The sequence below is a fragment of the Uranotaenia lowii genome, chromosome 2 (assembly GCF_029784155.1).
Source record: "Uranotaenia lowii strain MFRU-FL chromosome 2, ASM2978415v1, whole genome shotgun sequence".
NCBI classification, from domain to species: domain Eukaryota; kingdom Metazoa; phylum Arthropoda; class Insecta; order Diptera; family Culicidae; genus Uranotaenia; species Uranotaenia lowii.
This window is the reverse complement of record NC_073692.1, coordinates 426,694,427-426,708,415: the sequence shown is the minus strand read 5'-3', so window position 1 is coordinate 426,708,415 and position 13,989 is coordinate 426,694,427. Positions and strand designations below refer to the sequence as shown.

Here is a 13,989-nt window from a genome sequence, read left to right as displayed (position 1 = left end):
AATGAGCTAATTGAACAGGACCCTTCCGTTTTCGAGGAACAAGTGTGTCAAGTGTGTGTGTAGTGGAGAATTCCTGGGATTCCTGGGATGTGGAATAAGCTCAAAACTTCGAAAAATGAAGCATTCGCTATTTCACCTGGGCGTAGGATTTCGGGCGATTATCTTAAAAATACTACTACGTAACAAAACTACCGTAAAGTTCAACATACTTACTTCATATAGTGCCAAAAATTGTTCTCCAATTGTTATGATTTCTTGATTTGTCGGAATGAATGAGATTTTTCGATACAATCGACTTTTCGTAGTAAGATTTTGCGTTTCGGTTGTTGTTCTTGGTTGCTATGGTTGCTCAAATTTCTCCCTCATGTTTTTTTTTTTCTTTTTTGTTCCTACGGTGATGGTAGCTCATTTCCTTTCATCTTTTCGCTTTAAGCCAAATTGAATGTTTCGTATTCTTCCTTTGTCATCTTCTACCTCTGACCCCGCGACTGTTGCCCGGTGCTGCCCGTAGTAATTTTGTCCAACATTTGAAACGTGTCGTCTGTCTAAGCCGGTTGTGTTGCTCTTCCGCCTGGGTTTGACGTTCGAAATGTGAAAAAGATGTTTATAGCGCTGCGTGCTTCAGTGTGTGGCTGAGCTAGAAGATTTCAAATTTCGTAGGCATTTTTTGTTTGTTTCTTTTTTTTGTGATGGTTGAAAAACGTTGGTTCTTGAAATGAGTGCTCTATTGTTTCCCGTTTGCATTCTCTTGCGGTTTCAGTTGGTTTGATGTTGCTTTAACTGAGTTTTGCTTTCATCAGCTGCGATTCAGTCGGTTCTATATCGTTGATGTTGCTGGTGTTGTTTGCTGCTTTGTCCTATGTTAGTTCTGTTTTCATTCGTTCGTTCAATTCTGCATTTGCTTTTTGGACTCTGTTTGTTGCTCTTATGCGTTCTCATACCTTCTGGTGAGTTTCATTTTTATAGCTCTATGTGCTTCCTGTCTAGCTCTAGACAAACCACTCGTCTTTTTGTGAGGTTTGCTGCGATAAATCCGGACCTAATTGTCTGAGTTTGCCAGGCACCAAATGGGACGGACTTTGGCCATCAATTTGTGTGGAATGCGGAGGTACCCTGCAAGAAATTCGTTAAAGTTAGAACGTGTTAATGTCTTATTCAACTCTCAAAAACTCACCTAATGGTCCCGCAGGGTGATGCAAGTTTCCCGAAGCAGGTAGCGTTGTTGTTTCCCGCGGCAGTGTTGCGTGCAGATGCTTCGATGAACCGTTTGATTCTATCATTTGGTTCACTGATTGTCGGTGAGTTCCACATTAGTTCGTATTATTTGTCGTATAGTTTCGGTTGATTTTTCCCATTATTGTCGCCGTTTACCGATGGTTTGGGGAGATTTGATTGATGATTGCGATGGTTAGTGGTGAACGTGGGAGTAATTATTGTCATAGTTTTTTTTTTAGTTTCAGGTTTGTACGAGTGTGTACGGGTAAATGTTGTATCAGAGTGTAAAACAAAGCGCGTGTTGGATCATTTTAGTTGTCATTCAGGCAGGATCAGTTTTTTTTCCATTGGCAATTTCGAATTATTCGAGTATATGCAGAGAACCATAAAATCGCAATGATGTAGATGGATGTATGGAACCGAACAAACATAATCAAACCAGAAAGAAACGAAGAAAGAAAAGTTTTAAGTAAATCAAATCGTTACATGATTGATCGCTTATCGGTAATATCGTTAGGAAGAAAGAAGAGAAAAGCGATATGTGGAATTCTCGGTAAATGAAAGTTTCGTTAGGAGTCCGAAATGGCGAGGGTTGAGCGAGTGGTTGGAATTTCGGTTAACCCTTATCAATTACTGACACATGTACATTCTAAGAGATTAATATTGCTTCGTTTTGATTCAAAACTCACCCATGATTTTAAGCAGAATTTTCAAGTAACCTTTACATGAGTAAATTTGAAATTTTAATGTTTGTATGGGAAAATTGATTTTTTTCTGAAAAAGCAACATCGTATTTGTTTGTTCTGTGAAACCGAACCTGATCATGATGTTTGTGCCAATTTTAATATATTTTTTAAATCAAATTTTCTGCATAATAGGGGTATGTCTTTTGGCCTTGAAAAACTAGCAATTCAACTGACATCACTGCTGGTGCCTAGCGAAATATCGCTTGAACAGAAATTATGCAATACTAGACATCAGCAGTGATGTCAGTTATATTATATCATGTAAACGTTACTTAAAAATTCTCATGTTTTCTCATGTAAACGTTACTTGAAAATTCTGCAGAAAATCATGGATGAACTAAAACGAAGCTTCAGAGATCCCCACGATTTGACAAATTCAAAAATGAGCCCAAATCGACTCAGTCTACTCAATATGCCATACAAATATATTCAAAATTGGTTCCTGAGTTCTAAAGTTTCATGAGGTTAAAAAACCTGAAGCAAGCTTCTAAACCGAAATTCGAATAACTCGCTCTTCCAAACTGACTATCGCTTGAAATTTCTTCACGAATCAATCCGGATCGTCACTTACATTGTTGGTTTGGCGTGCCGCCGGGTCGCGCATTGCGCAGGTACACACAGATCGTCACACCCACGATGCACCCGCACGCGACTAAGCTGCTGACGCCGACCAGGATGATCCAGGTCAGATCGATGCCGAAGATGGTCTTGATGTACTCGTTCGGCGCCGGACAGAGGGACCCCACCGCTTCGTCCGATCCGTCCGCACAGTGATTGACCCCGTCGCACAGCAAGTCCTGGTGGATGCAGAACTCCTGCTGACTACACCGGAATTCCCCGCAGTTGATCTCTGTTATTTTAGAAATAAAAAAAAGTTACAAAATATCCCCACAGTCCAAAACTAGCTGAATCTTACTGGAATCCTTGATGGAAGTGATGACCATTTTGAAACCGTTCGTCTCCGTGCCCCAGTTATCGGTCACGTACTTCAGCGTGAGAAAGTTCGTCTTGGTTAGGAACGCTCCCACTGATTGTTTTGTGTCCTTACAGGTTAAATCCACCTTGAAGGGAAACGATGAAAGATTGAAAACAAGTTATTAGAAAATGTTTCATAACAAAGTTCTGTATGATTTATTTTAAATATATTTTTTTCTTGCTGATCAGGCAAACGAAGTTTCTTTTTTTAAATTATTGATGGCATTTTTGTGACGTTAAATCGGTGAAATCGTTTATTTAAAAAATCAAATTAAATTTCTTTTTCAAGTTTAATTAGTGTAAAATTCAGGAAAAATATTCAGTTAGGCTTCCGCTTTTCCAAATCCGAATTGACGCTTTACGCTTGAGCCCTGCCATCAGATTTTGTACAGCCACCTTGTCCACCTTCTTCGCCGCAGAAAGCCAGTTTGCCTTGAACTGCTGCTGGTCCTTAGCAGTTTTTTTGGTCTTCTTTAGGTTCCGTTTGACAATAGCCCAGTATTTCTCAATTGGGCGGAGCTCTGGCGTGTTGGGAGGGTTCTTGTCCTTGGGAACCACCTGCACGTTGTTGACGGCGTACCACTCCATGGCCTTTTTACCGTAATGGCAAGATGCCAAATCCGTCCAAAACAACCGTGTTTCTTCAGGAAAGGCAGCAGACGTTTATTCAAACACTCTTTCACGTAAATTTCTTGGTTGACAGTCCCGGAAGCTATGAAAATGCTTTTCAAGCCACAGGTACAGATGGCTAGCCAAACCAGATACTTCTCCGCGAACTTTGACAGTTTCATGTGCTTGAAAATATCTGCTACCTTTCCCCTTCCTTTTGCCGTATAAAACTCCTGCCCCGGAAGCTGCTTGTAGTCGGCTTTGACGTAGGTTTCGTCGTCCATTACCACGCAGTCAAACTTCGTCAGCATCGTCGTGTACAGCCTTTGTTTATCATCGCGATTTGGAGTCACTACCTTCTTGTAAGTCAATAGTCCGGCTCGTTTTTTGGCTCGATGCACAGTTGTAGACGATACACCCAGCTTATTTTCGGCATCTCGGAGAGAGAGGTTAGGATTTCGCTTGAAACTACCTGCTAATCTCTTTGTCATCTTAGCGGCTTCCGGTTTTCGATTTCCCCACGATCCAGACTTCCTGGCTGTCGACAAACGTTCCCCAAACACTTTAATTACATTTGTAACGGTTGATTTTGTGAGTAACGGACAATTCAAAGTGTGAGAGCTCCTGTTTGTTCAATGACGTTTACATTCGATCGCCCCTAGTTACGTCAAAATATGTTCCCCGCTCTTTTCTGTGCTCGCTCTCACACATACTGTACACTTGCCCACCCAGTTCGAAGAGTATCGCGGTTAGGCAGCGTCCACGGGCAGCAGCATCCACGGTTCAGGTCGAGGACAATTCGACAACCGGAGATTTCCAGCGCATAGCAAAGGCGGATTTTACAGATTTGATAACTTTTAGCGATTTTGCCAGCTTTGCTTGCGAGTAGCTCGGATTTTCGCGATGCGCGAGCAAAATTTTGATACGCTGCTCTTTTTCCTTGGACGGCATTTTGACAACTGAAGAGTGAATTCCAAAATCAAAATAGGAGCAACATTCTACACCAGGGGTGTCAGGTGTCCTGATTTTTCAGGATTTGTCCTGATTTTTGAGAGGCCGTCCTGATTTTTCAAAAACGCTTGAGTTGTCCTGATTTTTGAAAAATGACGTTTAAAATGTCCTGATTTGTCCTGATTTTTGAAAAATATCTAAACTTTAACTAAATTTATTGTCAAATGGTGAGAAAATCAAACAAATTTTCTGTAAAATAGTTAAACTAAATTAACCGATGATAATCTTTGGTTCAAATGATACTTAAATAGTGTTTTTCGATGTTATCTTCAGGACATAGAAGGTTCTTCTCGCTGTAGTTGCATAACTTTAGGCGTCTTCAGCACCTGTATTTCGCCTTTAGTTATGCAATCTAAGCAGAGCTGCATGTTATTTTCATCAATTTAGTGGTGTCCTGATAAATCCTGATTTTTATCATTGCGGAGTCCTGATTTTTATCAAAACCACCTGGCACCCCTGTTCTACACACACACACCTTCAAAATGAGGGGTGTTCAGGTTTTTAAATGCAAAATTGAAAGAAACACGTCAAGTTGATATTGACCAAATTTTAACCGTATCACCCTTTGCCAGATTTCCAGAAGACCATTTTTCACCAATTAATTGACAGGTCATACAATCCACCCAATTTATCCCGTCGTTGAAACTTTTAAAAAACATCAGACCTTTAAAATTTATATTTTGAAAATCATTCTGAAAAATTTCTATAAAAGGCATTGTTTCGTTTCTGAGACAATGCAGTTTGAATTGTAAAAGTCCAAAGAGTCAAATATTCGTAAAATAACTGTATTTTAGGCCACACTCGAGAATTAGTCGAGCAAATTGAACCAAATTTGGCATGGGAGGGTATTTGGATCTATGATTGTTTGTGTCCTCTCACTGCTTCCATTGGAGAATAGGAAATGGGAGGGGGGGGGGGGGGGGTGTTCACCCATACAATATTTTGAATAACTCGATAATTATTCAAGCGAAAGGAATAAAATTTGGCATGAGGCTCTTATTCTACTTTCTATTGAGGAAGGGAGCTCCCATACATTTTTTTGCATAACAGGAGCAAAACTAACTAAATTTGACATGGGAGGATATTTGGATACGGGAAAAGATTCTATGATTGTATGAGATCTCTGTCTGGTCTCAGTGAAAAGATAAGAAGAAAGCGGCCACATACATTTTTTTAATCTTGACAATTAATCAACCGAAAGGCACCGAATTTGGTATGAGATTGTATTTTGATACAAATATCTAATGTTTCTATGATTATTTGGGACACTTCCCTTCTTCTAGTGGGGAGTTAGGTAGGGGAGAGTCGCGCTCCCATGAAATTTATTGCATCACTCGAAAACTATTCGAACATACGACACCAATTTTTGTACAGGTAGTTTTTTGGGTACGAACATTATTCTATGATTATTTGAAGCCCTTCTTCCTGCCACTGAGTGAGGCAGGAAGAGGAGATGGGAACCCCATACATTTTTGTTGCATGTCTATGTATCGAAGTATCATACGAAAAAATAGTATGGAAGAGTATTTGGGAACGAGAAATGTTTCTATGCTTATTTGGGTAAACTTCCATCATTCCAGTGGGGAGATAAATAGGGAAAAAGGGGGCTTTCAAACATTTTTTTGCATAACTTTTTAAGCAAATGGGGCCAAATTGGGCATAAGATAGTATATGGAAACAAGATTATGATTTCTTGAGACTCCTCCCTTCTTTTCTATGGAAAGATAGAAGGGAGGAGGCTGCATTTATAAATTTTTTGGAAAAATTAGATGAAGGATTGAGCCAATTTAACATACAAGCGATTTGGGTACGAAAAATGTGTTCATGAGTATTGAACAGTGTAACTCTCATATTTTTTTAAAACTGATCAAGCAAATGCAATTGTTAATTGGAGACGAACATTTATTTTGAAATTTCGACATTTCAATAAATAAATACCGATACGAAATAATGATTTGAAAATTTTGGGACAGGTTATGAGAACAGAAATAAACGATTTAAGAAAATAAGAATTAGTCTACTTTGTATTGCAATTTGAAATTCAAGTTTCAGCTTTCATCCAAGAGATTTGTTTTTAATGATGTAGAAATTTAAATATTAAGTACAAATCCAAATTTAAATCATTTATTAAAAATTTCATCGATTATACAAGGTGTAACAAAGCACACCAGGCCGGTAGTATAAGGGGTGTAATCGGAAAAATGTAACACTTTATTTTGTGAATAACTCTTGAATGGATAGACGAAAATTGATGAAATTTCCAGTGATACTACCTACTAATGTAATGTTCATATTTGAAAATTTTTGTGAAGATCTGTCTAGTGGTTTTTGAGATAGCATCCTTTGAATAAGTTAATAATTCAAAATGTTTGGGCAACATATGTGCTATCAATATTGTAAACTATGAACTACTGTTTTTATAAATCTTGGCTACTTGGCTTTGAACTACCGTTTTTTTGAATCATGGCTATTTTTGTTGTTTTGTAACTCAAAATTTCATATTTTATTGAACTTATGACAAGTTCACCAGACTGTCTACATTGTGCACGATTCCAGATCCAATCAAAACAGGATTTCATCGCAAACGGTCGCTTTCCTAGCATTTTTTTGTATATTTGGCTGTTAATTGTTCCAATCGTTATGCCTCATTCAGAGCAAGTTCACTCGTGGTGGGGGAAAGTGGTAGAAATTTTGACACTTTTAGCACATTTTGAAAATTTTACAATGCAAAAATGTTTTCAAGATCTTAAGGCGATGTATTTTTTACAGCACTGTTTCTATTTCAGTCGTATGTGATAGAAATATTGCTATTTTTGCATCACAGCATGCGAGAGTACAACACGTGTTGTAGAAACTCTTGAAGGTCACAGATCTTGAAATTTTTTCGCATGGTAAAGTTTTCAAAAGGTGCTAAAAGTGTCAAAATTTCTACCAATTTCTCCCAACACCAGTGAACTTGCTCTTACTGATATGCGTCTTCCATAGATCATCAGTCAAATTTAGTGCCTACTAGATATATTTTTTTTTGAAACTTTTCTTCTCATTCTACTCCGCAACATTCAGGCGAGGCTTGCAAACGAAATTTTCTGACAGGAGATCCACTAGGTGCTCGCAGACCCATGTAACTTATCGAAAATTCTTTCTATACGCTCAGTGCTGCTCCCTTCTGAGAAGGGGTATCATAGCAGGCGACTAAAATAGCTTGTACACTAGACTGCCTCAAATGACCCGACTTTTGAAAAAGTTATACGCTGCAGGCTAAAATTGATCCTGGGCCTAGTAAAAGATCTCATGCCAAATTTGGGCTAGATCGGACCACGGGTAGGGGTCGCTCAACGAGCCTGAAGTTTGTATAAGATTTTGAGACATTTTGTTCGAAAGGAACATGCAAAACCAGATTTTCGTCAATAACTTTTGTCTCCTTCGACCGATTTCTTTCAAAAACGGGTTTTCTTAAAGCCTAGACTATGACAAATATTTCATCCCAAGGTTTCATTTCAATTAAAGTTAAGATAAAAAAGTTATTAAGCTTCAAAAATTGGCTAACTTTTTTAAGGGTGATATTCATCACTTTTAATGAGGCGACTAAATGTCCGATCATAACACTCAATGTGAAATACATGCCGTTTCGTCAAATAATGACCGATTTTAACCATTGTTGTTGTTAAAAATTTGTCGTGTCAAAGTAATCGAAATAAAAAAAACAATATTGCTCCATCCAATTTTATAGTTTTCCATTTTTTATGAGGGAGAGTTAACAGGAGTTCAGTTAATCTTGGTTTCGGAGGTATGAATTGAAAATGTAGTCTATGACAGCTAAAATCAAACTTTTTGTCATTTTTTATCTATCACCTTACTTTACCATTCGATTTGCTAGCTGTTAATCAACACCTTTTTCAGCGAAATAAATTCTACGAATGCTATCCAATTTGTGCTTTTGGTTGTTGGCAATTGTGGTTAAACGAACAAAAATCTTATATCGGTATTATTCAGCTCAATAAGCTTCACTAACGGTGAGGCCTTCAAATGGATTAGCAATGAATTCGTTGGCAAAATACCACCGTCATTCCATTTTCCCGTTTTTTTTTTTGATTATTGATCGATGGCTTGATAGATTTCCCATATCTCGTGCTATCTATCCTCATTCTCATACGACTAAGTAGTTCCTCTAACATATTCCAATCCGGTGACAACGGCCTTGGCGAATCACGGCCTTGGCGAATGAGCAGCAGCGCTCGAAAAACGACGACGACGACAGTGGAATTCGAAACCTCCAGCTCCGCTTCAGCTTTTGAGTGACATTAAATTTTTAATAGCATTTTAAACTTCGAGCCCGGCTGACTGATAGTTATCTACTCTACAAAGTAAGTATCTGACTAAGTATAGGTAGGTACATAGATTGTGAGGTAAGGTTGTTAGGCGAAAACTAAAATTTCCTTCTGAATTTTCCGAACGATATAGGTACCACTATCATTGATCAGTTTTCAGATTTTCCGCTCGGAAAGCTTTCAGCTTGCCGGTAAATTCGGAGGGTAGAGCATTACTGCTGTGTGGAAGAGCGACCGTGGCTCCATCGTATCGCATAATGAAAAGTTAATCGCATTTGCTTTATTGCTGTGGAGATGGCAAAGGAAAAGTTAGTGCAGGCTGTCAAATTGCATTTTGAGTCTTGTGCGAGTCTTCTGCTGCTGCTGATGCTGTTTTCATTATGACTTTTTTCATTAACCAAGAACGACGGAGGTCAATGGTTGAAGTTCAACGACTAGGATTTTGGTTTTGATTTTATCATTTTTTGTAAGATATTAATGTTGGCTTGAAAGTGCTTTTTTCGTACATGTTCATCAGTAAAAAGCGCAAAAATATTTTTAAACATGTATAAGCTTTGTGAAGATACTTAGAGTAAGTTCCTCGGTATTTCCTTCAACTATTTTTACAAATCGATTACGAGTCGACGGGATATAAAACAGAATCACAGACTGCAGTCGTGTTGAGGAAATAATAACACAAGACCGAGGTCCGAGGTAGATTATAAACAAAATAGCCCCTTTCATGGCCAAGAGTTTCTTACTTCCAAACAGTCGTTAGGACTGGCCGGTCATCTATTGGTATTCCATTGTAATGGCATAGCCTGCTTGCTTGCCTACGTCTAGGCGCAATCGAAGGGTTCCATTCTGTTCCTCGTGTGGGTGGATGTGTACGAATGTGTGTGAACTTTTTGTACGCCATTGTGTATATAAACATGTTCGAAAACCGGGTGATGCTACATTTGTTTACCAACTCATTTCACTTCCTGCCCACTCTCTCTCTCTATCTCTCCTACTGTACCAAGTGATCCTTCCGGTTTTCCGGTTTTGGAATTCGATAGCAGCATAAATGTACAGCTGGAATAATGGCTAGAGCACAAACGACGAAAAACAAGCGTGGCTAGCTGGCAATGTGAATGGGAACAAAATTCATTATGAATCAGTTTGGGATGCATTTTGCATTTTATGCTAATTGCGAACAGGGTTCGCTTCGTTTTGGCCTGCTCTGGGCCACTTTTGTGTGATGATGGCCCGGGAAGTGGACCCGGAATCTTTAGGGACTTATAGTTAGTACAGTGTTATTAGAAAATCTCCCGTTTCCAAATTGCCATTCGGCCGACCCTGATTATGGGAATATGCAGTGTAAATTTTATCATTCGAATGAATCGAGCCGAAAGAGCTATGAGTATGAACCTGGATGGAATGGAAGCGGAAACGGACAATTATTCACTTACCTTATGTGCACCGACAGCGTGTGCTCCATCATATACATAAAGATGATCGTTACAGTCTAATTGTAGCATATCGAAACGTAACATAAATCTCTGCAGTATCGAGTGTGTTTGAAATGTGATAACACAGTTAAGGTTTCTCTCGTTCTTGGAGGAGAGTGTAGCACCATCTATTTTCCTATATAGTTGCTGTAGAAAATGATTTTTACAGATTGAGTCCATGTGATCTGGAAAGAGAATAAAAAAAAAATAAAAAAATCAGTATCCGGTTCGTCTCGGTTTTGTTGTTTTCGAGAGTTTGTACAAATAACTTGAACGGACTTGTCTGTACATCTCGTTGATTAATCTCGAGATGGTTTTAATTGAGTAATACACAATAGAATTATGTTCTTATATTAGATTGGTTTAGCAGATCCTATAAAAGGGATGAGGATCAGGAGCTGCACCAATATCAGGATTCTTAAGATCAGGATATTTGGATCAGGATATTTAGATAATGATCAGGTTCAGGAAATCAGTATCAGATGAAGGTTCAGGAGCAGTAGATGGATCAGAATAAAAATCAAAATAACAATTAGGATCATAATAAGGATCATGTTCAAGGTGGCTTAAAATTACTCTACGTTTGGGATTCCGGCTCAGCCTTAAAATGATAGCTCAGGGTGTAAGAATCAAACTTTTATAAGGCGGCGACTAAGAAAAATGATGTTTAGAGGTTGCGCTGATTCAATTTCACTAATCACAAATCGTACTTCCACAGCAAGAACTTAAGTCTGAGTCCCGAACTTCTTTGGGACTCGAAGAATAGTAAAACATGATATTTTTCTTCTTGTCTTTGTTCAATCAAGTTAAAAAAGAAACATTATAATGATTGAAAACATGAAATGGTCAGAGAACGCAGAGACGTCAGAAACAGTGGGAAAGAAGAAGCATGGACAACCAGTATCATACGCTCCGAGGGGCATTGCGGTGGAATTACTAGCTAAAAAGTGCTTCTTTTTGAAAATGAAACCTCTGGAATATGACCCTGACCCATCCTTCAGCGGCTGGAAATGAGTTACTTTGTACACAGAAATCTTCAAACAAGGGTTTCCATTATAATCATCATCATCAAACAAGATTTTTCATCTGGAGAACTTTAAATTATTTTATATGGAAAATGTTGATATTTGCTTAATTCATTTTTGTGTACCATCATTTCTGGTCATCGTCATCGAGGATATGTATGATGTATGATGTAATCTTCCATCCTATGTAGCGTGGCACAGCCCGTTTGCAGCGAACTATCGTACATCAAAATTTGATCCGAATAATCTATTTTTTAACTATAAACTGCCTTTGAGTGAACTATTCCAAGGGAGTGAAGGTACAAGTAGAGTAACTAGTACGATTCAATGGGGGTAGGGATAATTTGTCTCCACCGAAATAACAATTAGTTGCTAAAAAATAAGAAATTCAGCCATTTTGATGCGGAATGTTCCATAGGATGTGTATAGACGAACCCGCCATCTCTCCACGACATGTTAAGAAGGTAACTGCCCAGTGCACTCTACCTTCCACATCGCTTTGATATGGTGTTCGGATGGCCCTCCCTCATCCCCATTAAAAATGACAAAAAAAATAAACCTTCTTGAAACAATTGCAGTTATTACAGGATTAAAGAAATAAGAATTTAAGGAAAAATAGGAAAATATGTGAAGAAATCCTGAACCTACTTTATTTATTGATATATTATAGAAATATCTAAAAGCTCAGCTAAAAGCGATTTAAAAAAAATCATAATAATTAGACTGGGATAAGTAATCATCAATCAAAGATATCGAATATTCAACAATGTAGAGTGAATTTAATTGAACTTTTTTTTGATTTAATAAATTCAAAACACTAAATAACTAAATCTTTCTATATGAATCAAGAGATGCATTAAACTTTTGTAGTGAGCATTTCTATCAAGATTACAGTTTGAAAAAATGGTTATTTTAAAACAGATGACAAATCTAATCAAATTTGTGAACCATCCTAATCATTTCATGATTCATGTTCTAACAGCACAAAATTTACAGCTGCAATAATTTTCTGTATCTTGCACATCCTTTTTTTTAATTCTTACGACAATGAGAAAACAAACAAGATAGAAGTAGAAGGAGAAAGAGAACTTAGGAAGGTAAATTAAACGATTGGAACTGGCTCACCGGGATTTAGCTGCTATTTTTTCCATTTCTCCGAGAGAACATTGGACATTGGACGCACAGTGGTCCAAAATCCAAAAAAACTGGCAGAAATTCGATTTTTGAAGCGCTCATAATTATCTATTCAAATATTTCATCGTGTTCCGGCATTTTTTTTTTTAAATCATTCATAAAACATCCTTTTCATATTTTGAAGCACTATCAGTATGAATTTCTGGGACATTTTTACTATAAGGAAAACTCCCAGAACATAATTAAATTACGGTAATATTCTTCTGATTATTGTTCAAACCATAGAACCTTTTTGCTGTTCAATATTCATGAGAACCAATTGAAACCTTAAAAATTGTTAGAAACTTTTATGGTATTAGTTTAAAAATATGAAATATATTTAAAAATAAATATTAAATGTTAAATTAAAAAAATTAGAAAATATGAAGCAAAAAGTTTGTATTTCTCGTTTAAAATGTAAATTAAGTGTTTTGTGTTAAAACAACCATTGATATAATACTTAATCATCATTTAAGAAAAAAAAGCCTACAAATCTTAATTTCAAAATTTTGATCAGTAGTGGCGAAATTGTTGAACAATTCTCATCTATCATAAAATTTCTATATTGACTCGTTAATTAATGAAAAATTAAAAAAGTGATCGGTACTAGAGCGTTGTCAGGTCAATCTGTATTGATTTAATTTCATATGTATTGTAATTTTGAGATAATTTTAGATTCAATTAACCTTTCTAGGATGTGATAGATTTTGCAGCAATCTGTTGGAAAATTTTAATACAAGAATTTACTTACTGAGATATTAAAATAAATTATTTTTTTCTAATTCTTACAATAAAAAAAGATAGTTAAAAGAAAATATGAAAATAATATGATATTTTTTGTGAAATTATGATAATTGAATAATTTTGAAAGGTTTCAGAGCGAAAATTGTTGAAAACAGACTTTTTGCCAGCTTTTTTGAGAATTGGACCACTGTGCGCCGTCCAGATGGGGGATCAGCCAATTATCTACAAATTACTCTTCCATCATCACATTGACTTCCAACCGTCATCGTCATAAGAGGATAAAGCGCTTTTACTCGCTCTTGAAGTAAAGAAGAACAAAAAAACATTAGTAGAACACAAAACCTTTCGAGGTCTTTGAGAGTTCGAAAGGTTTATTTTAGGGGTTTAATCAGATACAAGTTTTAAGTAAATTCAATGTATTATGTGTCCAAAACACAATGAATTAGTTAAAGCATTCTTTTCAACTTTCACAAGCAAAATTGTTATGATTGGATTAAATAAATGGCAAAAAAGTTTTGTATTACCTAATTATCAATGATACTTAGCTTAGTGCAACTACATTCTAGGGTTACCATATGCTGCCACACCAAAAAGAGTACATTGAGAAAATTTTTCTCAAAAAAAGTAAGGAGAAGCTTTGTAAAGTCAAAAAAGCGAGGAGTTAATGTTATTTAAGTGTTTTTAATTAGTTATA

The 13,989-nt window shown here is 36.9% G+C and overlaps 2 protein-coding genes across 2 annotated transcripts in view; both read right to left on the bottom strand.

Moving 5' to 3' along the window:
• LOC129742315 (40S ribosomal protein S12) overlaps window positions 1–13,989 on the bottom strand; it is a 244,334-nt gene that overhangs the window by 154,302 nt on the left and 76,043 nt on the right. The window lies entirely within an intron of this gene.
• Window positions 1,040–13,561, bottom strand: LOC129743502 (uncharacterized). The gene is made up of 5 exons (XM_055735534.1): window positions 13,529–13,561; window positions 2,878–3,022; window positions 2,533–2,811; window positions 1,175–1,288; window positions 1,040–1,113 (listed from the first exon to the last, which is right to left on the bottom strand). Exons 1-5 carry the CDS (start codon window positions 13,559–13,561, stop codon window positions 1,040–1,042), a joined length of 645 nt encoding a protein of 214 aa, XP_055591509.1.

What these genes read in the sequence shown, in the direction of transcription:
- LOC129743502 (XM_055735534.1), bottom strand. Translation starts at nt 13,561, where the DNA reads ATGACGGTTGGAAGTCAATGTGATGATGGAAGA. An exon ending in CACTTCCATCAAGGATTCCA is followed by an intron (nt 2,812 to 2,877) that starts GTAAGATTCAGC and finishes CTAAAATAACAG; the next exon opens with AGATCAACTGCGGGGAATTC. An exon ending in CGGCACGCCAAACCAACAAT is followed by an intron (nt 1,289 to 2,532) that starts GTAAGTGACGAT and finishes ACCGACAATCAG; the next exon opens with TGAACCAAATGATAGAATCA.